The following is a 24,168-nucleotide window of genomic DNA, read 5'->3' as shown; positions in this document are numbered from 1 at the left end:
GAGCAGGAGTGGGTCTTACGCAATACTTAAGACAGCATGAAAGATGTTTGATAGTACATATATTCAAAGTCAAATAATTGCTAAAAGGGAGAACATCTGTTGGTCATATTCAATGTGCCAAAACACAGTTATTCCTTGGGTGGGAGGGACTGTGTTTTATTCACCTTTGCATCTTTATTTTGCACATAGTAGGCATTCAATGAAAATTGGTTAAATGATGCATTTACCCTACGGCACTATTAACTCTATGTCACTGTTCACAAGATAATAATGCCATCTGCCTCACTGAGTCAGTGGTTAGAATTTTGTGAGAGAATAACAATAAGCAAAATGGTAGTTATTTTTTTATCTCCATTTTAAAGAAGAACAAACCAAGGCTCAAAAAGACAATATAATATGTCCAACTGAGCGGCACTGAGCTTGGATGTACTTAATTTCAAAAGCCTCACCCTCCCTGACTCCTATTAGAAATCTCATTTAACACTGAAACAGGCTGAGTATACAAGCAGGGTGAAAAATCCTACCTCTCTAAACTGATTAAAGAATCTAAGCAGCCAGGTTCAGTGACTCACGCCTGTAATCCTAGCACTCTAGCACTCTCTTGAGCTCAAGAGTTCAAGACCAGCCTGAGCAAAAGTAAGATCCCATCTCTACTAAAAAAAGGAAAAAATTAGCTGGGCATGGTGACCCCCTGCCCATAGCCCCAGCTACTCCAGAGGCTGAGGCGGGAGCATTGTTTGGGCCCAGGAGTTTGAGGTTGCAGTGACATACAGTGAGGCCACTACCCCATAGCTAGGGTGACAGAGGGAGACTGTCTCCAAAAAAAAAAAAAACCAAAAACAAGAATCCATGGGCAAACAGACAATTGCCAAATTGTCAGCTAAAATGTACTCATAAAACTCATAAATTAAGAAAAATAGTCTTTCTCTCTGCATTAGGGGACAAAAGAAATGGCAAAAAACCCAAGTCCCTTATATCACCAAGTAACTATCTCATTGGAATGGCTGGGAAAATATTGCTCTTTAACCCACTGGAACAAGCAATACTTAATTACTCTCCCTCTTTTCATTTAAATTCTAGGCAAAAAAAAAATCTAGTTGTTTTAAAGACCATTGTAACTATATAAATAACTACCTCCTTGACATATAGGTGATTTTATTCCTGAGCACCTTGGTTATTGTCTGAAAATAAGTAAAAGAGGGTTGGTTTAGAAGGTTGTTTGGTAGATCTTAATTTTTTAAAAAGAAAATTCCTCAGAACCCACAAATCTAAAATTAAAACTGTTTGTGGTAACTTCACTCTTTGATCCACTGTAGACTGCAGTCTACAAATAAATATTGATTTCAGAGGTCACTTTCAACAGCCTATCTGGTTAAAAATACAGAACTCAATATTTTCACTAACCTCACATACAAAACTTTTAACAATTCGAACTCTGAAGCTCTCAAATTATTTAATCCAATCAATTCAGAGTTAATACATTAAATGTAGCTAAGAGACACCTAACATAATAGGCAATAAATTCTGATGATGTTAGTATCAATAATACTCCTTTAATTCTACTATCCTCTTCAAAAATTGGTGAGTCAATAATTTTGAAATAAATGTTTCCCTCCCAAAGTACAGTTCCTGTGGTATAGCTGTCTGTAAGACAAATACAAATTTAATAAAGAAGTTTTTAAAAGCTTGTCAATTTTTCTCCTGTCAAATTTAAATAGAGAATGTAAAATAAATTCTGAAAATGAGTTTGTAGGAAAAAGAGAAATAGTACCTGCAGACAGCCCTCCCACCATCTAATCAGAATATTCAAATACTTAAATCAAGACTCCGAAAACAAAAAAAAAGTACTAAACAGTAAATGTAATAAAAAGAAAAGTCTCTACTACAGCCTTCTGTCAGCACTAAAACAGGAGCACTTTTCATTTCAGGAACAGAGAAAATATGAACCCTTCACAGTTAACATAATATTTTAACACATGGGCTTAATGTTGTAGGGACTTTTCAGAACCTCAGATCTAAAAGAAATTTTCAGTAGTTACAACAAAAGACTAAAATTGTGCTGTTTTAGGCAAATTAACTTTGAAAGCCAAGAACTCTAACCTTTTTAGCTAAAATGATCTCCAGATTTTTGGTGTCCTTCCTTCCTAGGTTATATTCAATAGTGCCACTGCATTCCTTTGTTGCATATTTCAATAACAAAGGATCTCCATGAATACCCCAATCCCCACCCAAAACACCACAAACTACGCCTACCAGCAAAACTCAAAGAAAAATTCCTCACAGAAACATATTCTAATATGCCAAAGCAAGCTCTCTTTAAACTAAAGGGAAAATAAATTGCTTCCAGTTTAAAATATTACTCTGGTTATTATATAATTTTAAAGATATAACAACACTACCAATTTGGGAAAGAGCTAAAACAATTTAAAGGATTTGTGAAGAAACAGGGAAGAGTTCTGGTTTTGCACAGTTCCAATCAAGCACAGTCTTGGTTGTGTTCAGCCTTTAAGTGCAGACTGAGAGGTTCCTTCTCAATATGCACTTCCCATTACTACATCCACTTAGTAATTAATCCCGGCTGCAATTATTAGTGCCCTGACCTTTAGCCAATCATGACTTTGCACTCACCTTACCTCTTCCTCTGGTAACCCATTTACTCTCAAACTCTCCGGACGATCTCGTCTTCTCCTGTAGAGACCTGAGTGTGAAAGCTCTTTAAGCTGTAATGCAGTCATACTTCTCTCTACACATCAATTACTGACACTTTAAAGCATTTACGTTCAGCAGTGTGGCTGCCAGGGCTCAGAAAGGCAGTGTCCCTTGCCGGCCGACCTCAGCACACCTGACTCTGAGTTAGAAACCTCCAGGCAGGCCAGGCCGCTGAAGCACAGCTTCCTGTTTCTCACTAGCACACACCCTCCTCAGCAAGGCATGACTTGCCTTATCTCTCTGGGCCTTGCACCTTGGGGAGGGGGGAGTCAGTGACCCAGAAGGCAGGTTACTCACATGTTTACCAATAAGCAAAATTTAACTGTTACAAATAATCATACCAACTCCATTATAAACCTTTCTGGGATGATTCTGAACTAAAGTTGGGCTAAAAAGCTCCAGTAAGGTAATGACTAAAGAAGGGTCCTGCTCCTGTGTTATTTGCCAGGAAATCCATTAACACTTCATAGGCAGCTGTCAGTTTAAAGAAATGCCTGGTCATAGTGAGCTCTTGTGGACATTTTCCTTAGAAAAAAAGGCCAGAATTCTAAAGGGAAGCAGTCCAATTCCTCCCTCTCACCACTCCACTCTAAATCCTCTTTAGAAGGAAAGGAAGTGTCTTTGGTCCACCCTCCCTCCCCTCATTAAATATTACTAAAAAAAAAAAATCATAGCTGAAAGGAAGATGGTTTCTTCTATCAACCTGCATTCAATGACCTTCTGAATCTGTAACTACCCACTGTCAACAATCGCCTCTCACAGGACATGCCACTTTGTTTCAGTCAACATTGTTGGCTTTAGGGAGTCATGGGTACCTACAAGCCCTGTATATATCTGTATCTTTGACCTCAGACGGTGACAACGTTAAAGAGGTGGTTTGGGGTTTGGGATGTGGATAATGGAAGATGGATAATATGGGGCAAGTGCTTTGTCATCCAGCTCCAAATGATGTTACCCAACAGCAGGCACGGCTCCGCCCTCCATCTGCTTCAGTCCCACTCAGTACATAGCACCACATCACAAACACAGGCTAGATCCTGGCAAGTTCTTAGCCAACGGTCTGACTTCATGGTTCTAGTAATTTCTCTCTGGGCAAGTTGTACCAGCCTCTTTTCCTTCTAGAGTCCCCTCAACAACAAGAGCACAGAGAAACAGGTCTGATATTTTCCTTATACTCAGTGTTAAAGAGTTAGTATATTCCCCTCTCTAAGAGTATCTGCCCACAGGGAGAGGGAGGTCTGTGCTGCTTACAGATCCTAGCTCCCTTAGGGCTGCCATTCGTCACCCTCGTTCCAGTGGAAAACAGATGACTTTTTAAAGCTGCCATGAAAACACAGCATACATTTTTTAAGATGCAGGAAAAAAATGTTTACCAATTTTGTCACTACACTAGATGTAATCAGCGATGAAACATGTTTAAAAAAAATCAGGTGACAGCTCTCTCTCTCTCTCTCTCTCTGGAAGGATATACGAAAAACTGGTAATCTTGGTTGCTTCTGAGGGACTTGGGAGACAGGGGCACAAGAAAGCTTCTTCATTACGCACCACTCTACACCTTCTGAATTTTGACCATACCGTCTATTCACAAACAAATAAAAATAATTTAGGAGATTTACATATGTATTTTATACAAAGCTTTAGGATCCTAAGACCTAAAATACAGAACAATTTAGTTTATAGTAATAGAAACATATAAAACCAGGACTCCTAAAGTATCTAATTCTCTCAGTTTTTATCAAGATAGTTTAAAAAACAAATGAACAGAAACAGCCACTAAACTTTTTTTTTCTGCCTTGGCATAAAAACAGAATAGAGCATAATGAATAAAATATGAATGCAAATCAATTCTATATTCACTGCAAACACAGAAATTCCAACATAAAATAGGCCTGTTTCTACAGAAAAATATAATTAATACCTTTATTGCTAAAAGAGTTTTCAAAAAATTAATGTAGCATGCTGACAAAGGAAAAGAGCTTGGTGACGAATAGAGGTTAACCAGACAGGAAACACCTCACTGTGTAGGACAAATCCTGCATGTGACGAGTCTAGGGTTAAAAGGATGTGAAGAGAGGGGGGAAAAACCCAGTTCCCAAGTCACATAACAAACAAGCTGAAACAATTCTTGCCCTCTGACTTTCACAATGGTTGTACTAATAAATAGGAATTTCAGTAAACCAATGCTTATGTTCTAATGAAACTGCCACAACTGAGTAAAATTAAATTCTGGGCCTTTGGGGAAGGCTCTTTTAACCACTATCTTCGTTGAAGACAGAGACAGAGAAAGAGCACTGACCTCTCTCCCCAGCACCCCTTCAAATGTGCACTGAGACTAGCCTGTGCTGCAAAATATGCCACTGCCTAGCTCAGGCTGCAGCCGGATTGCCAATTCCCGCCCCCCACAACACAAGGTGCTTCCGTGTAGGCACACGGCAGGGCGGGGACAGGGAGAGGAGGTCTCAGGTCTCCTTTTTTTCCTTTCAAACATACTTTCCCATGGATATGGAGTTATCAGTTGTGCCTGAATTCTCAGATTGAGTCTATTTAAACAGTTTTAAATTTCAAATAACTATCTTAGCATGTTTGTGACAGCATAGAGGGAGGCCTGTAAAAGTGGATTATCCAAGGGTCTCTATATAGGATGTTTTTCATTTTAGCACTCTAAAAAATCTTTGAAGGCCAGTCAGTCTCCCCTTCAATGCAGAATTCTCCACCCTCATTTTTCACATGCTCTCACCCCCTGGACACTATCCATGACCTGGGATTTTTGCCTCTTCTTGGACACTTCCAGTAATGAGACTCCTGGCGCTTTTCCCAATGCCTGGTGGCTATTAAGGCACACATCTTCCATCCTACTTCCACTATAGTGCAACTGGTCTGTGAACCTAATTACCACTTTCTGTCTTTTTTCCAAATTGTTGGGTCCTCCTTGAATCTTTACTTTGACTCCTGGCATAATCAGGTATCTGTTCCAGCTCAATGTCATCAGCACAGCTGATGATAATTTCTTCTATACATTTAAGCTCTTCATTGAAATGACTTCATACAAAGCTCTATGGAGCACCACACAATGTCTATTTCCTCCCTGGCTATCATCTAACCCAGTAGTTTTCCATCTTCTGGGGGTCATGAACCTTCTGTGAATCTGATGAAAGTTAATGACTCTCAGAAATGCACATAAGCACAAAATTTTAACACAGTGTAAGACTTTAAATCTCATTTGTTCATTTAATATGTATTTACTCTGTGCCCTGCAATGGGCTAGATGCTATTTCAGAAAAGTTCCTCTTGTCTCCCTTTAATTTCTCTCAGTCTCCTAACTGATCTTTCTGCCAAGAATCTTATTCTCTTCTAATCTATCCTCCACATTTCAAAGAAATCTTTTGAAATGTAAATGGGCCTGTGTTGACCCCGCTTAAAAACTTTTCCATGGCCTTCATGACATAGTCCAAATAAGGGGAACAAGGCCTGGCCATATGGGCCAGCTGAGCCCCACACCCTACCCCAGCTGAGCAGACTAGACTCCAGGTGGTTCCCAGGGCAGACTGTGCTTCCCCTCACTTCCTGGCCTTCACATGTACAGCTTGTAAGACTGGAAGAAGGCTCTCTGGCAGGACCACCTCTTTATCATCCCACTGCAAGGATCATACTGCTCCCAGAGAGCAGCAATACATCCAGCCTACCACTGTGTCTACATGGTAGACATTCGTATTTGTTAAATAAATAAATTCTTTGGTTTAGATGTCCAACCCACTGATTTTGAGGGCTTACTCCTTTTACGATGCTATGTTTAAGATGAAATCTCCAGAGTTTTGAAAATTTTTTTTATTTTTGCATTTAACACTCAACATTACCTAAATGAGATTTAAAAGACTCATCTATTCTATAGTTTTGAAAAAATTTACTTTCTCAATGAGACTGTAAAAACTCTGAAGCTTTTATATTTGTAGAGTTGAACAGTATGGTTCATAAGTATAAACACTTCTCATTTGGGATAAAAGTAAAAAATTAGCTTAGATTTTTGCCTAAAGTTGTCATCGTCCAGCTTTTAGGATCTTGTTGCAAGTAACCCCTTCAGGCATAAATAAGCGAGTAAAGAAATCTAATTGAACATCAAGCCCTAAAACTGATAATTAATGTTTCTGAATCATCAATTCTTTCTCCTATACAGAGTGAAGAGAGCTGCAAAGTAGCTTCCCTGGCAGAGTTATAGTTAACTGGGGCTCATTACCAGTACCTTTTTGAGCAACCAGGCCATTTATTTTCTTGTGAGATATAATAAGAAAAGTATTTTATGTTTTGCAACTAACTTTGAACTTGATGCAAATGAATCACTTTCAGTTATGTTTTACCTCATGAATAATCATTTACAGGGGAAAGGAAACTTTATCTAATAAGGCAAGAATATCCTTACACATTTCCCAACACACTTTTATCCTGTGAACATGTAATTTGCCAGCCACACTATCTTCCTAAATGAGGCCTCTCAAGAGTGCTCTGGGCTACCAATATGAAGGAAGGACCCAATGCTGGTCATTTGCTGTAGACAAGTACAAATAACCATGTACCATTGTGAGTAGATTCAAGGTCAGACTAACTAGAGCAAGAATATGAGAAGGCAGAATCAATTGTTCAGAAAAGTGTCTAGAGTGGGGAAAAGAATCACCAAAGATATGGTCCCATTCACAAGTAGATGACATTGCAACTGTCTACAAACTCCTCTTAACTTTTTCCTTAGTCAGCCTTTCTGTAACTCTGACACATCCAAGTGGATACATGTTGAGCTGTCATCAAGAGCTCACGCAAACGTGACCATGTTATTCTGAATCAGAAACATACAGCAATCTGTCTCACAACCAGCAATACCAGGTCATCGACCAGTCAATCATTCCGCCAGCCAGTCATCACCGATTTGCTCGACTTCCCTTCTCTCGTGTGTCCCGCAGTCTCCCCACCCTTTTGAGCTCTTTACTAGTTAAGGGACGGCGTTTCTCCGGGGCTGCGTGCACCTCCCTGCCCAGAGGGTGCGCAGGCGCAGTAGTATGATCTCTCTGGGCAATCACTAAGCATGTGGGTTGGGCAGTCCCGCGCGGCCATGGAAGGTATGCAATCTCGATTTTGGTGGTGTCCATCGTGGGCAGGGGATTAATAAAGGCCATGGCGCCGGTGGCAGTCCTCAAAAAGAAGGTGGTCTCCACGTAAGCACCTGACATTGTTGTTAGGGCGTACTGGGTTGCAAGCTAGGGCTCTGAGCAGTGTGTGCAGGTCCTCGGAACCATTTTTTGCTGGAGGGACACTTGTAGCGGAAGAATCAGGCCTGCTGGGCAGAAGGGAGGGCAGTGTCCTGAGCCAGTAACACCTGAGGACCTGCAGCTGAAGAAAGAGATCCCAGGTACAATCTGCGTTTGCAGGTGTACTGCCTGGTGGCTTCAGAGACAAGTCCCGTGACGCCCATGGTTCTGAAAAGTGCAGCTGCTGGTGACTTTCTGCCAGGAGAAAGGATAGCTGGGGCTGCGCAGAGCTCCACAGTCAGAACTCAGAAATCCAGTCTACTCCCCTCTCCTATAATTTGGAGGTGAGTAGATAGAGATTAGTGAGGTGACAAGGCTTGACAAGATTCCAAGGCTAATTAGTGACTGAGGATCTCCTTCCAACCCTTCGCTTTTCCCAATACGCTAGAATCTTTTATGCTAAGTGAAATCTAATAAACTTTTCTTTTCTCTTCAATTGTGTGCTTTTCTCAAAAACCCCATATATATGTATATATATAAATAATATACACACATACACACACACACACACACACGCACACATTGGGTCATTGCCATCTCTGTTAAACAATTAACAAATATTCTCAAAAGCCACTGACACAATATGGCAAGTTTTCCTGGCATATTTCCACAGAATCTAGAATGAAACTTCAAATAACCTGTCCAATCCCACACTTTTAAGGAGCTGAGGGAGGGTACACGGCAGGCTGATGGAAGGGTACCAGAGGGAATCAGGAGACATTGAGCTTATAGTTCCATGTTTGGTTCAGAAACTTAATACTTGCCATGATTGCCGTATAAGTACACAGGAAGTCATTTAACTATCAACATTCTCAGTTTTTCCATTTGGAAACAAAAGTGGCTAAATTAGATGATCTCAATGGTCTTTTTCCTAGATTAAGATTACTTGATTTAAGAAAGGACATATGCAACATGTTGTGCCCATGTTGACCAGACTCACTGACTGGGCATGCTTGACTTCTTCATCATGGCTTTACCCAGAAATCTCATTCCTGAATAACAGAGGAACACAAGGGCAGGCTTTACACATTCAGCTATTCAACAAACATTTTCTGAAGGCCTCGCATATGCCAGGCCCTCAAAACGAAGGCAGGAAGACAGGAGGCAGACACTGAGCAGTCTCTGGGCTCTTCTTGATCATCACTCCCAGTTCACCTTCTTTGTGGCCCAACAGCTGCTCCAAGGATGAGAGCTACATAGTGTACAACAGACAAAAGGCATGCCGACCTTCCCCAGCCCAACACACCCCCCCTCCACAATGAGGACAAAGAATCCTCCTTCAGTGCACGGAAGCCTCAGGGGAGGAATGAGGAGACAGACGTTTGCCAGAGGATTGCACTTTTCCTCCCGGAGGGTAAATCGTAGGGTACCTCATTTAGTGCAGTATGTTTCTGGAAAACTACACAGAAAGTTAAACTTTAATAAAGAGAATTTTTCATTCTCTAAATGAACTTGTTTTAAAAAGGAATTATTGTGGTAATCTTTTCAAAAAGGAGAGCTTTCTACAAACCCAGATTTTCTCATACTTTGACTTGAAACAAGATACAAACATATATGTACTGATACCACTTTTTAGAGAACATAGCCACAAATATTGTTTCTACCCATTCTGCCTATCCACCTACCATATACTTTATAGCATATCTATATCTGCTGAGCACATTTCTAAACTAGGCCCTCATTTTTTAAAAAAAAAATCCAATAGGTGAAGTACTTGTGTGTGAGAGGAGAGAAGAAACAGTTATTTTCACATTCCAAGATAAGCAGTCTCCAGCCAGCGATTCTGAGCTTCTGAAGACCTGAAAGAATAAACTTTCTTCTCCCTTCCCTGGAATTCAAGGGGTGTGTCCTAAAAAATAAACCACCATTTCTGCTCCACCCCAGTATAGGTTTCATTACTGTCATCAGTACTGTCTACACATCAGCTTTCACTTCAAAATTATTTTTCCCAGGTTATTACAATATTCACCAGGTTCTATGTAAAGTCTAAGCTTAAAGGCAGCAATATTAAAAAAAAAAAAAAGGGTGTGCTGCCTCATTTCTGTTATCAATATTATCCCTTTATTTACTGTTATTTTTTTCTCCCTAACTCTGATAAAGAAGTTCAATTCAATGATAAAAATAGAATTTAGAAATTTAAGAAAGGATTTCTAGCCCTAAAGACATAATTATTTCAAAAAGGGAATTATTTCATATGTAGTAGTATTATTCCAGAGTAACTGAAAATGATAATGTAGACATCTATTTGACATGAAAAGGTGTTCATGATACACCGTTGAGTGAAAAAAAAAAAAAGACCACAGGATACAGTACACTATGAGATTCTATTTCACACGAAAAGACCACATATGTATGTATCGTGTGCATACACATAGATGCACACCCAAGAGTCTGGAAGGGTATTTAACAAAATACCTGTGGTTGGTGAGAAGTATAAGACTAGGAAGGATGTAGGTGGTGAGGGGGAGAGGAAGTGGAGGACACTCCAGATGGAAGAGACGCCAGGCAGTGTGAGGACCTGTCAAGGGGATGATGAGACTGAAACCGACGGGTTAATCTGATTAGGCTGCCTGCCCTGCTTACTTTTGGTTGCTCGCTTTTTATTATTTTTTCCCCTTTTGCCATAAAAGTAAAGGCCTCCGTAGCTGTAGGCCATGCAACTGAACGCTGAAACTTAACCTTCACTGGCTCCTTCATATAACATTGGTAAGTTACACCATGGTAATAGTCACTTCAGTTCCATGCCTTAGACCATCCCACACCCCTAACCCATAAATATCCCTAAGCCTTATCTTCAGAGAGTTGGGTTTGAGAGCTGTTCTCCCACCTTCTCGCCTGACAGCCTTGTAATTAAATCTTTTCTCTTTCGCAAAACCTGTGGCACAGTGATTGATTCACTGCACGCGGACAGAACAAACCTGGACCTGGCAAAAACAAGAATGGCAGAGCTAGGGATCTTCCAAACCAGAACCAGAGGTTTCAAGCGAATGTGAAAAAACCAGAAGTCCTGTAAGATGAGGGTCCAGCTGAGGCTGTCGTGAGGAAGGGGAGGGGAGACACACACACACAACACAATCACAGCACGGCTGGCAGGTGGGGCAGGGCTCAGTAACAGGCGCAGAGGAATGCACCAGCGCCGCCCATCCCAGCCGCTCGGGTCACACACTGTTAGTGAGCATCTGACGTGGACCAGCTCCCCTCTGAGCACCCGAGACTCACTGTCCTCCTGGAGCCTGTAGTCTGGTAGGGACGCTGGTATTAACTGTATAATCACACAAATACATACGTATTTTGAAACATGTCAAGTAATGTGGGAGTAGGGTGCTATGAGAATGCTGACAGTGGGGAGAGGGACAGGATAGCAGGGGAAAGTTTTCTGAGACAGAAACACTGGATCTGATACCCTGAAAACCTGAAGGACAAGCAGGCACTAAAACAAAAGGGCCTGAGGTGTGGGGCACCAACCATGTGGCCGAGGGCAGGGCTGGGAGGTAAGATGAGATTAGAGACACAGGCAGTGGCATGTCAGAGGGCCTGCTTTTTTATCCCAAGAGCAACGGAAAGCCACTGTTTGAAGCGGAGCACTGACAAGATCAAATGTATTTGTGGCAACAGGGGCAGTGGGGTGAGGCCCCCGGCGGAGCAGTGGAGAGCCCATGCGGCCGTCCAGGGAAGAGACAGCGGCTTCACCAGCCGGAGTGGGGAGAAAGACAACAGACAGGGCAGCAGGTTTGAGGGGTACACAGGAAGTGAGGCAGAGAAAGGGACAGACTAGACAGGGGTTGGGGGTGGGGAATAGGAAGCACTGATATTGCTAACATTTTCCCCCACATTCTTTTACTGACATAGCAACAAAACAGACGTGGTGAAGTATGGCACGAGCTGTGTGTACTTCACGCTGCCTTAACCTTGCCCACAGAAAGGCAAGCACTTTAAACTGACTTTGAGTTTAACAGAATAGTTTTAGAAGAGATTACCAAAGAAAAAAACTAGAACACAAAAATGTTCACCTCACACTATTGTTAAACTCTGTCTCTCAACTATTTATCTAACATAATTATTACTAGCAACTGAGGTTTGAGTGCCACCAAGCACATTACGTGTACTATCGCATTTAATCTCTACCTCAACTCTATGATGCAGGTATCCCTATTGTTCCCATTTTACAGATGAGGAAATTCAGTCTTAAAGCAGTTAAATGGCTTGAACAAACAACACAATGAAAAAGAGAGTGTGGATCCAAACCCAGGTCTATTTGACTCAAACATTCCTGTTTTAGCCATTAAACTACACTGTCTCAGGGTCTAAAACATTCTCTCCCACAGACCATCAAAAGGTCAACTCTGAGCTAGAGCTGCCTCTCAACACCGACAAACCTAACCCAGGAAGCTTCTGAGAAACTCAGGAGCGTGACAGGCACAGAAGCCCAAAGGACAACCCCTCCACGTAAACAGACCAGGAAGAGACTGAAATCACAAAGTCACCTCAGTCAGCTCATCCTTCCCTCCCCTCAAAATGAACAAGACCTAGTCTAGTTATGTTCTAGGTGAATTTTTTTATTATTTTATTATTTTTTTTCCACTATTTTCATAGGGAAGAAATAGGTGAATATTGTGAATGGTCAGTTTGAGAGTTCTATAAGGAGACGGTGAGGTACTCATGTACAATTCTCAATGAATATGTATCTCCCTCTTTGGCTGATTTTCTCCTACAGGTCTGGAAGCAAAAGCCAATGGCAAGAAAGGGGTCAAACTGGTGACCTTCAATTTTAACTGAATTCCTGTATTCCTTAGGAGTGTTTGGTCCAGTGTACCAAAACTGCTTTATTTCCTTTTAGAGTTCATGTGATTATTAAATGTTTCCGAGAGTTCTGGAAAAAAGGCAAGGATTCTAATGAAAACAGATTTTCTTTATCATAGCAACTCTGCTGAAACCAAGGGTATTGTTTAAATAGCAACAGGCTTTAGAAGTAGCACAGACAACAGACTTTAGGAGAGCGTGGGTGTACAAAGAGGCAGTGATAATGTGACCAAACCAATTTCAGTTCCTTTGAGAACACTTCATACCGCAAACTCCCTTTAGAGTTTAAGTCATTCAAACAGCCACTTGTTTACATAACCTTATGCAAAAGAAGAGTGGTATATAAAGTGATTCTAAAATACAAAACAAACTACTCTGTAAGACTAATAAAGAAAAGAAAGGCTTGCAGTTTTATCCTCCAATTCTGATCTTAAGAATCACTGCCAAGATTTAAAAAACTCTTTTTTTCCCCACAAGACAATTCAGAAAAGGAAAAAAAGACCCTTAAAGCCAACATTTGATTGATGAAACATACTAAGGAAATAAATAATACTCTACTGAATAAAAATCCCCAAAATACAGGTGAAATATCCACTACATAGAACCAAAGAAAAGGCACTATTTATAAGGCAAATGGAAGAAAACATCTATGCATTTTAAAGTTTCATTTTTTAATTTTTTCAGACAGGGTCTCTCTGTGTCCCCTAGGCTGGAATGCAGTGGTGGGATCACTGCAACCTTGAACTCCTGGGATCAAGTGATCCTGTTGCCTCAGCCTCCCAAGTAGCTGAGACTACAGGCATGTGCCACTATGCCCAGCTAATTTTTAATTTTTTTGTAGAAACAGGGTCTGGCTGTGTTGCCCAGGCTGGTCTCGAACTCCTGGTTTCAAACCATCCTCCCACTTTGGCCTACCAAAGTGTTAGGATTACAGGCATGAGCCATGGTGCCAGGCCTATGTCTTATTTTTAAAATCATAGTGAGCCTCAGGGAAGAAAATGAGTCTTCCCTGAGGCTCACTATGATTAGGATATAATATCTTCATCAAGAGCTAGGTTTACTGAGTGCTTACTATGTGCCAGGAACGGTGATAAGCATTTTGTAGGCATTTATCAAATTTAATTTTTACAATGAAGTAATGAAATCAGTACTATTATTATTCTCATTTCAAAGATGACAAAACAGGCTGGGCGCAGTGGCTCACGCCTATAATCCTAGCACTCTGGGAGGCCGAGGCTGGTGGATTGTGATTTTGTTTGAGCTCAGGAGTTCGAGACCAGCCTGAGCAAGAGTGAGACCACGTCTCTACTAAAAATAGAAAGAAATTATGTGGACAGCTAAAAATATATATAGAAAAATTAGCCGGGCATGGTGGCACATGCTTGTAGTCCCAGCTACTTGGGAGGCTGAGGCAGTAGGATTGCTTGAGCCCAGGAGCTTGAGGTTGCTGTGAGCTAGGCTGACGCCATGGCACTCTAGCCTGGGCAACAGAATGAGACTCTGTCTCAAAAAAAAAAAAAAAAAAAGAGAGAGAGATGACAAAACATATGCGGAAGGTATAAGTAATTATACAAGTATTACATAATTGAGTGAAAATCTGAAAACTGGCCTTATGTCTGATTTTAAACCATTTTACTGTATTGTCTCCTAGCCAGAAAATGGTCATTTTTCTCAGCAGTAGAATAAAGCTTATAAAGCTTATAATCAGAAATTATCTTACAATTCAACCACAGTTAAACACAATGTGGTATCCTGGCCTGGATGCTGGACCAAAAAAAAAGACATTTTGAAGGTAACATAAGGTGCTGACAAGAGGGCTGGGTGAGGGGTATGTGAGGATTCTCTGAATTCCCTACCCTTGCAACTTTTCTACAAATCTCAAATTATTCCAAAATAAAGTTTACTTTAAAAATTCAGAATTTTAATTCTATTATACATGACAACTGAGCTGGTATCTCCAACTTGGTGGTCAATGACAGGAGAGAAAAACAGAGAAGGGGTTTTCCTGTAGATTAAGAGATTTAAAGGCTGGGTGTAGTGGCTCATGCCTGTAATCCTAGCACTCTGGGAGGCCCAGGTGGGAGGATCACTTGAGTTCAGGAGTTCAAGACCAGCCTGAGCAACAGCAAGCCTCCATCTCTACCAAAATAGAAAAAATCAGCCAGGCGTGGTGGTGCACACATGTAATCCCAGCCACTCGGAGGCTAAGGCAGGAGGATCACTTGAGCCCAGGAGTTTGAGGTTGCAATGAGCTATGATGATGCCACTGTACTCTATCCAGGCAACAGAGTGAGACTCCATCTCAAAAAAAAAGAAAAAAAAAATATCCACCTTCTCAAAGACCAAATCTGAAGTATATTGGGATGAAGTGACCTGATGTCTGGGATTTGCTTTAAAAAAAAATTTTTTTTTTAAGACAGAGTCTCGCTCAGTCACCCCAGCTAGAATGTAGTGGGGTGATCGTAGCTCACTGCAACCTCAAGCTCCTCCCTCAAGCAATCCTCCTGCCTCAGCCCCCCAAGTAGCTGGGACTACAGGTATACACCACTGCGCCCAGATAATTTTTCTATTTTCAGTAGAGACGGGGTCTCGCTCCTGCTCAGGCTGGTCTTGAATTTCTGAGCTCCAGCAATCTTCCCACCTCGGCCTCCCAGAGTGCTAGGATTACAGTCGTGAGCCACCATGCCTGGCCTAAATTCTTAACTAAGAGAGAAAAAAAGAATATCTGAAACAAATATGGCAATATAGTAATTAAATCTAGATGATGAGTATTTGGGGGTCATTTTTCTATTATATTATTAATAAAATTTCATAATAAAATATTTTTTAAGTTACAAAAACAAAAAACACAGTGTAACCAATGAGGATAAAAACAAGTATGATTTCCTCGAAGCCAGAACACAATACACTGATGCCCAGTTTGAGAACAGCATGACAAGAAAACAGATGGTATCAGGGCAAGATTCCTGGGTTTCCTGGATGCTTTTTTCCTAATGAGAGATCCGAGGACATCATACTGAGGAATGTTAAATAAACTGCCCGAGATCATACAAAGTACATTAAAGCATATGTGACATTCTGCAAGGACGACACTGGGAAAGAGAAGAGAATATTCTAGGAAGAGAAAAAAGAAAGAGAGCAAAAGCATGGAAAGGTGGAGAAGCTGACCCAGGGAACACTGGGCAGCCTCATTTTGTGGAAACATAGCAGAAACAGAAGATTGGTAGGAGACAAGGCAGTTTAGACTCAGATTTTGAAGACTGTCAATGCCTCGCAAGGGGTTTATGTGCCGTGTGATAAGCCATAAACGGTCTGAAGTCAGGTGGGGAGGGCTATAAGCCTGGAGACATCCAGTTGTGGAAGGTGTTCCAGGCAGCAAGACAGGCTGGGGGATGGAGAGAGATTTCAGAGTGGAGGGGGAGCCTTCATGCTTTTTTCAAGTAAACAGCTAATGAGAAAAAAAGCCCAAATAAGAATAGCACACACACCTACACAGGAAATTATTTTGCATGTATCTAGCCAGATCACATCCCAAACAAGGCCACCTCAAACCCTCAGTACTCTCAAATCATGGTCCCACCATCCCTTTCTAACACCACTGCCAGACAAACCCACTGACTTTAGAGAAAACAGGTCTGCAGAAAGAGGCCACCTCCACTGTCTCCAAGCCCTGTTTTCACTCTTCTCCCCCTTTCCTTCAGGATGACTTCTACTCCAGTGAAATTTAATATACAGCACAAAATTAGCTCTGTGCTGAGTCTACATTACTGTCACTCGATTCTCCCAACACCCAGAGAAATGAGCAGCACCCCTATTTTACGGGAGTAGAAACTGGGCCACAGCTGTCAGTGGGAGCACAGGGATCAGAAGGTGCTCCGACGCCCAGAGGCCCATCTGTGATCACTCTACCACACCGTCCCTCTCAAGGTCTACCAACAAGAGAATAGGCTACTACAGTTGTGATCCCTTCAACAGAATGTTAAATAGGTGTGAAAGAAAAACAATTCACTAAAGCTACAGAAATCTACATAAACAAATCTAAAGAATAACCTGAGTGAAAAATGAAACACACAGTAACACAAATAGTATATAGTATATAAAATCTACAACATAAAAAACAATCCTATGCACTGTTAAGAATATGTAAATGTGTAATAAAAGTATAAAGACATGCACAGAAGTGAGCCAAACGAAATTTAGGAAAGTGGTTTCCTTGTGGAGGAAAAACTGAAAGAGGGAAGACTGGAAGAGGAAAGAAGTCTTCAACTGTATTTGTAATGTTTTATTTCTTGTGGTGGATGGTGGATATTCGGAGGTTCCTTCCATTAATTTCTATACCTTCATAATTAAAAAAAAAAGAAAAGAAAGAAATATGAAGATACAGATACCCTGCTCTCTTAGGGTACGTTTGTCCACAAAGTTTCAAAGCACTATGTCTGCCACCATGTGGCTCCTAAAGGTGTTACAGGCACACAGTTTTCAGAGGATGAAAGAAGGGGGCATTGTTAATTCTTAGGTCAGTATCACATGAACGTAACCGAAAGCTGGAGCCACCAACTGACACATGACCAATATTAAAAACATAGCCATTTCCAAATAATGCTTAATAAAACAGAAGACATAAAACATTATCCTAGGAGCCCATTCAAAGTAAGACAATAGTGAAAGAGGAACTAGATATAAACTGAAAAAGAAAAGAATCAATGTAAGACACATGAGAGATTAAATAAATCATAAGACTAGCAAAACCAGATGGGAAAGGCTGGCTTTCAGGCACAATCAACCTAATAGATAAACGAGGACCTGTGAACAGACTTCCAAACCTAGAAGTAAATAAGCAGAAAGAAAATGGTAAAAAGGAAATCTGTCCATGGTATCAATTTCATTTGAAAAATTTAGTAATTTTTACAAAATTTTATTTTTAATTATTATGGGTACATAATAGTTGTATATCTTTATAGGGTACATGTGATGTTTTGATACAGGCATACAATGTGAATTAATCAAATCAGGGTAATTGGGGTATCCATCGCCTCAGGCATTTAACATTTCTTCGTGTTAAGAACATTCCAATTCCACTCTTTTAGTTATTTTAAAGTATACCCTAAATTGTTGATTATAGTCACTTTGTTGTGCAAATTTAGCTAGTTTTAATAGCAAAATTGACTAGAGAGATTGATATCCCTTTTCTAAAGATCCAGGTTGGAGAGAAATAAACCTAAAAATTACACCATAATGAATCCTAATAGATGTATAAAAATACATCCTGTGTAAAATTATGTGTATATGTGCACACATGTACTACTTATGTGATGAAAATACTAGACAACTGGCACACTCAATTATGTTCTATTTAAATTTCATTTGGAGGAGGAAAAGCTGAATATTATATAGCAGCAGCTACCATGTCATTTATCTTGATTCAACACATCCCTGGTCACCTGGCTGTCTGAACTCAACTCTCCAAACTCATAGGGTGCACCTTCTCACTGTGTCCTCATGTGGTGGAAGAGGCAAACAGGCTCTCATGGGTCTACCATTCATGAAAGCTCTGCTCTCATGACCGAATCATATCCCAAAGGCCCTACCTCCTAAATACCATCACCTTGGGGTTAGGAGTTCAACATATAAATTTTGGGAGGACACAAACATTCAGACCATAGCAGCATGGCATAGGAGATAACACCCTTCGCAACTTACTCACCTGCCTGGCCTCATTTCCAGTCATTTTTTTCCCTTCCAACAACTAATCCACTTCCCCCAACCACTGTTGCCAGACTCAGCACACTCTTGTGTTTCTCCATGATTCTGGCATTTCTGTACCAGGATGAACTTCCAGCTTCTCCTTATATTGGGTTCCCACACCATTTCCATTTTGTGGAGTCTTCCAGAGCTCCTCCAAGGAGACAATGGAAACTGTCCTCGTCTCTGGGGTCCTACTGACCTTCAAATATCCTGTTGCACTTGCCACACTGTATGTTGTTTACATGTTAACTGAAATGTCAGCTCTTCAGAGCCTGGCAAACATTAGGTACATAAGAAATGTTTGTTGAATGACTGAAATAATTTCAGAAACTTCATAGAAACATGAAAGAGTACTTATAAATTTCTTTAAAGTATCTTACAAAATTGTAATACTTTTTTTTACTAATGTATACACATATATTTACAGACATGTACAATCATGAAAATTTATTAAAAAAAAGTTCTTGGTTCACAGTGACACAGAGTTTGCTGGAGAAGGTAGCTGGCTTCCTGTAAAGAAGCCTTACCTTGATAAAGTTTTAAAAATGTAAAGTGTGACCTTCGACCCTCAGCTTTCGAAGCTGGGCAATCAATTTTGTCAGCATACCTAAATTAGATCCACCTCTCAGGAGTCCTCATTTACTAAGTTTTACAGCTGATATGTAAAGCCAGAACTTCAACTTGTAACTGCCAGGCAAACTAAAATATCTGGCTTTTATAAGTAGCCATTCTCTCCTAGGTACAGGCCAAAAGAAAATCCAGATTATAATCCGTTGTCTGGAGTACATGAATTCATAAAAAGGGGAGTTATATATAACACTCAGTGACTAAGACAGCCAGATTCACTCCCCTCCAAAGGGGTAGGGTTGGCAATGGAAACCTGGTACCTGGGCCTGAGGGCCACAGCTGCCTGGCCCCTGGAGCCTGGCTGCCAAGCTTCACCTCGGTGACTTCCTATATGTCTGCTTCTTCCACATTCCCCAGGCCTTTCAGATGGCCACATTCTTTCTTCATATATATATCCAAAGTCACTCCATCCCCTTTAGGTGACTATAGAGCTCTACTCCTGTGATGATGTTAAAGTTTGACTCTCAGAGGGTAATCTGACTTCCTTTCTCCCCAAATTGTTCTTGGGTTCCTCACTATAATCCTCAATTATGGTCCACAATACATAGATATAAAGAACCTGGTTACAAAAATTAAGACTATACTTTATGGCATTCTCTAAGTGAGGGCATCACTAGAATCCAAACACTGATATATTCTTCTGCTTATGTTGAACCATGTGCCTGGCATGTAGCACATACTCAGCAGATATTTTTGGAATAAATAAAGAGGAAAAGAGGGACAACATAAGATGTTGAAAAGAATAAATTTCAATAAGTTTCAAAATAAGGAAATTTTTCAAATTTACAAAAAAAAATTAGATATTTTGAGTGACCATTTCATATAGGTTGACACACACAGATTTCTAAGATGCAACCAACAGAAATCACCTTAGGTTAACTTTAAGCAGAAGAGTTTACTAAATGATACAGATTGCTCACAGAATCTGCAGGATCAACAAAGAACCCAGCTGACACAACACCCTGCCTAACCGGGGGAGGTCTGTCACCACACCTGCACCTCTGGACCAATGCTGGACACTGGGCTGTGCTGCTCATTCTGGGTTCAGCTGCTGCCCCTAGATGACATGGGTGTTGTGGGTGCCACTACAGTCGTGCTCTCCAGAAATGATTCCAGGCAATCCCTATTTCTTTGCATCTCTAGCTCTTAGGTCAAAGTCCAACCCAAGTGCACCTGATAGCCAGGGCCTAAGTCACGTGCCGTGCCTTAGCTGCAGGGGAGGCTAGGAAAGCAAGCATCTGACATTTTCAGCTTCTCAACAGGAAGCAAGCTTCAGTATACTGCTGAGACTCATAAGGTGGGGAATTACCAAACACCCAGATTCCAATAAAAAAAAAAACTATGTAGCATTAGCCTCCCTTGGCCCCATCAAATCTTTCCCACAGGTAAATTGTTCTGACCTGGTAGAGATTCAAATTTCAGACTGCCAAGTGCTCTGTACAACGTAGATGCTGACCTCCCGTCTGTCCAGCAGACCCTACTCCTGCCTGTTCCCCTGCTCCCCCTTCACCCAACTCTGAGGAGCAGAGGGCAGTGGGGATGGCCTTAGACAATTTGCTACTGCTCTTCCATGACAGAAAGAAAGGAAGCTAACTAGTGCTAGTTATAATAAATCCACTCTTGAGGAAGGGGTGGGGAGCAAGTTAAAACTTGTTGTATGGAATTAAAATATGTTAATATCTAGTCGTTTCTACCAGAACTGGATTTAATTTGAGAGGCTAAGGATAAAAGATCTGAATGTAGGAACAGCCTAAAATTTGACATTGTTAAGCAATGCTTTCAAATTTGCTACAACTCCTTTATGGCAGGATCATCAAACTTATTATGTAAAGGGCCAGAGAGTAAACACTTTAGGCCTTCCAGGATATACAGTGTTCATGGTGACTCTCCAACCCTGCCCCTATGCCTCAAAAGTAGGCACAAACAACAGCAAATAAATAAGTTTGGCTGCATCCCAAGAAGACTTTATTTATGGACACTGAAATTTGAATTTCGTATAATTTTTACATCATCCTTTAATTGTATTTATTTACTTATTTAAAGTAAATTTACTTATTTAAATCTGTTGCCTGGGATAAAGTATTTTTTTAACCATTTAAAAATCTCAAAACCATTCTTTGCTCACGGGCTGTATAAAAACAGAAGGCGGGCTAGATTTGGTCCATGGACTGAAGTTTGCAGGCTCTTGCTCAACAGGAAGAACTTAAACAAAATACCATTACTACCGAGGCCTGAGAAAAAAAGATTTTTCTTGATGAGATGCTAATTCCTCAAACAAAATATTGGATGCCACAATTCCTGAAAGAATACCCAAAAGACCCACACAATCATAGTTTTTTGAAAGGACCAAGGCTAGGTTTACAATGATAGGAAAAACAGACACTCAGCTTCCACTATGCCAGCACTGGCACAAATGACAAGACAGACAGAGAGTCTGACTGGCATGCATCTGCCTGGCCAGCTATTCCCCACGAGATGACCACCACAGGGAGAAAGGAAACAGCTATTAAACACCTGGGCAGGAAAAGAAACTGCTGCTCTCAGGGAACAGATACCATCCTCTCGTTTTTACCCAAAGGATTCCTCCCCCACCCTCAGATTGCTGGTACTCAGCAATCAGGGCTTAATCCTAAACAAAATATCAAACTAGGCATTTTACCTTCACTGACCTGATACCTTCAATGCTAACCACCAAGATGCCCCATCTTCAACCTCTCCTTCCAGATACAGTACAATCTCTCCTTCTTCCTAGCTTATAAATCACAAGTTTCCTTCAATTTTATTAAAGCCGTGGCAACAACAAAAAAAATCTGATAAACTAACTTAAATGAAAATGTTAATAGTTGAAACTGTAACTCCCCACAAAACATCTTCACTTGACAGTTACCTTCAATGTTTTGACTGGGAACACGGAAACTTCAACAATTGTGGGAGATATTTTTGAGCAGAAAGAGCTTTCTACGCCTCTCAAATCACATCCAAGACCTCTCACCTGCTTGGTGAAAAAAAAATCCACTTATAAACTAGTAAGTTTGGGGAAAGTAGATATTTGTTTTAGTTTACTATGCACTAATATACAGGCAAATTTACTAGTTGGGGGCCTTTGAGCCAGCTATTTAAACATCAAGCCTAATCTGTAAAACAGCATACCCTGCAGAGCTCTTGCTGGGATTAGAGGAAAATTCATAAGCTACCTAGTGCACAGCCTGCCACACAGTAGGTTCTAACAATTGGTAGCTATTGTTAAATATAATGATGATAAATAAGGATATCTAAGAAATCCTTAGAGAAGGTTTTAAAAGTACATTTCAGTTTGTATTATGGATAAATAAAAGGGAGAAAAAAGAAATGTGCACAAAGAACTACTTCTAGTTGTGCAGGTGGAGAGAGTGAGAGGGTCTGTGTGTGTTTCTCTGTCTCTCTCATGCACACACACACACCCCCGATCTCAGGCAAGCACATACTGGAAACCTGCCAGAAAGAACCCGATCTGGTGTGTATTAGAAAACATCACCCTCTAGTGACTACTAGTGAATTTGCTGCTTATTCAAGTATCAAGAATTAACAGTATTTTAATTGTTCTATCCAATAAAAGGCTTTTACAAAGCCTTCAGAAATGCACTCATCATTACAATCGTGTGTTGTAGTAGGGGGTGGGGCATGTATTCCCTGAAATTATAGGAAAAATTTTCTATAACAGGCCATTAAAATTGTGCATTTTTCTATGAAGATCATAAGCCTTAGAGCCTCAAAATGATCTGTAACCCAAAAAAAGGTTGAATTAAGACATTTCACCAGTGGGGAAATTAATGAACCATTCCAAGTACACCAAGCTCCTATTTTCTCCACGTGTCCTTTCTTTATGTACACCCCTAATAAGGAATACAAAATCTGAGACCTAACTGAAACTCAATGATTTGCTCTTTAAGTTATTTTACATTAAGTTAACCCTCTTTAAAGGGTACTCCCATTTTTCTCCATCCTTTATTTTTAGAATGTTGTCATATATATCAAGTAATTGTCCCTTTCAATGTAGCTTTCTAATCTCACAAAATAAAATTTTCATTTCTCAAATGTGCATCTGAGAAAACTACACCTTTCTGACGGGTTCAACCAAGCTATCACTGTAACATCTTAAGACTGAGAGAAGAGGATGACAAAGCCAGGACCTGACAGAAGGGGCCAGGGAGGCTCTCTTGCCTTCAACAGACATGATCTGTGGCGTCTCCAGAAGGATTAAACTGTAAACCCACATTCCGGAATATAATCCTTTAGGATGGATTCAAAAAGTTGAATTTAAAGATCATCTTCTGGGCTTATGATTTGAGGTTCAGTAAGATTAAGTTCTCCCAAAAACACAAAACAGAAACAGCTAAAGTATGTCTGAAGTCTGTTAACTTTAACTGAAATGAGTATTCTTCATATCCTGGCTGGAGAGGAGGCTTAACAATATAGTCATTATTCCTCAAAGGCTGCACACTGTTCAAAATTACTTCATAAAAAAGGGAAAGCAAGTTGGATTAAAAATTCTCATGCTTGCAAAGAACTGCTGAGATAAACAATTATTTTTAAAAGCTATATTTTAAGGTTTATATTGAAGACTGCTATTGAATAATAAATTATTTTTCTGTTCTTTCTTTCCTTATCATAGGGTATCTATAACAACTCATTTATAAATGGGGAAACATTCTAAATTACAAAAATAAAAGCACAAATTCCTTTTTTAAAACCAATCACTGACTAAAGAAATGGAAAGCAATTTAAGTGATTATTTAAAGGGAGAATTATATAATATTCAAGTCATCTGCTGTTTATATTAAAAGAACTATATATAAAATTTTAGTCAAAGAATACAATAAATAAAAATCTATTTATATTTCTATCTCACATGATTAACAGGTGGAAAGAGAAGCCAGGAGAGGGAGCCAATCGAGAGGACAGGGTAGAGGCACTCCACTTCCCCAGAGAACAGACTGGGCCAGGGGCTCCTGAGCTT

General features: G+C 40.3%; 1 protein-coding gene across 6 annotated transcripts in view; it reads right to left on the bottom strand.

Moving 5' to 3' along the window:
* The window catches only part of LIMS1 (LIM zinc finger domain containing 1), a 132,517-nt gene that overhangs the window by 46,212 nt on the left and 62,137 nt on the right, over positions 1–24,168 (bottom strand). Inside the window, exon 1 of one of the 6 annotated variants that reach the window (XM_045550360.1) lies at positions 24,061–24,100. The exons of 3 other annotated variants lie outside the window; for them this stretch is intronic. Coding sequence is in view for 2 of the 3 variants with exons in the window: in XM_045550362.1 (XP_045406318.1) it covers positions 2,629–2,735 (107 nt within the window). In the remaining variant the exon portion in view is untranslated. Of the gene's footprint in view, positions 1–2,628; positions 2,938–24,060; positions 24,101–24,168 lie in introns of those variants that run through there. 2 more of the 6 variants (XM_045550362.1, XM_045550363.1) reach the window with 2 other exon arrangements.

The sequence above is a fragment of the Lemur catta genome, chromosome 4, assembly GCF_020740605.2.
Source record: "Lemur catta isolate mLemCat1 chromosome 4, mLemCat1.pri, whole genome shotgun sequence".
Classification (NCBI taxonomy): Eukaryota; Metazoa; Chordata; class Mammalia; order Primates; family Lemuridae; genus Lemur; species Lemur catta.
This window is presented reverse-complemented; position numbering and strand designations above follow the sequence as displayed.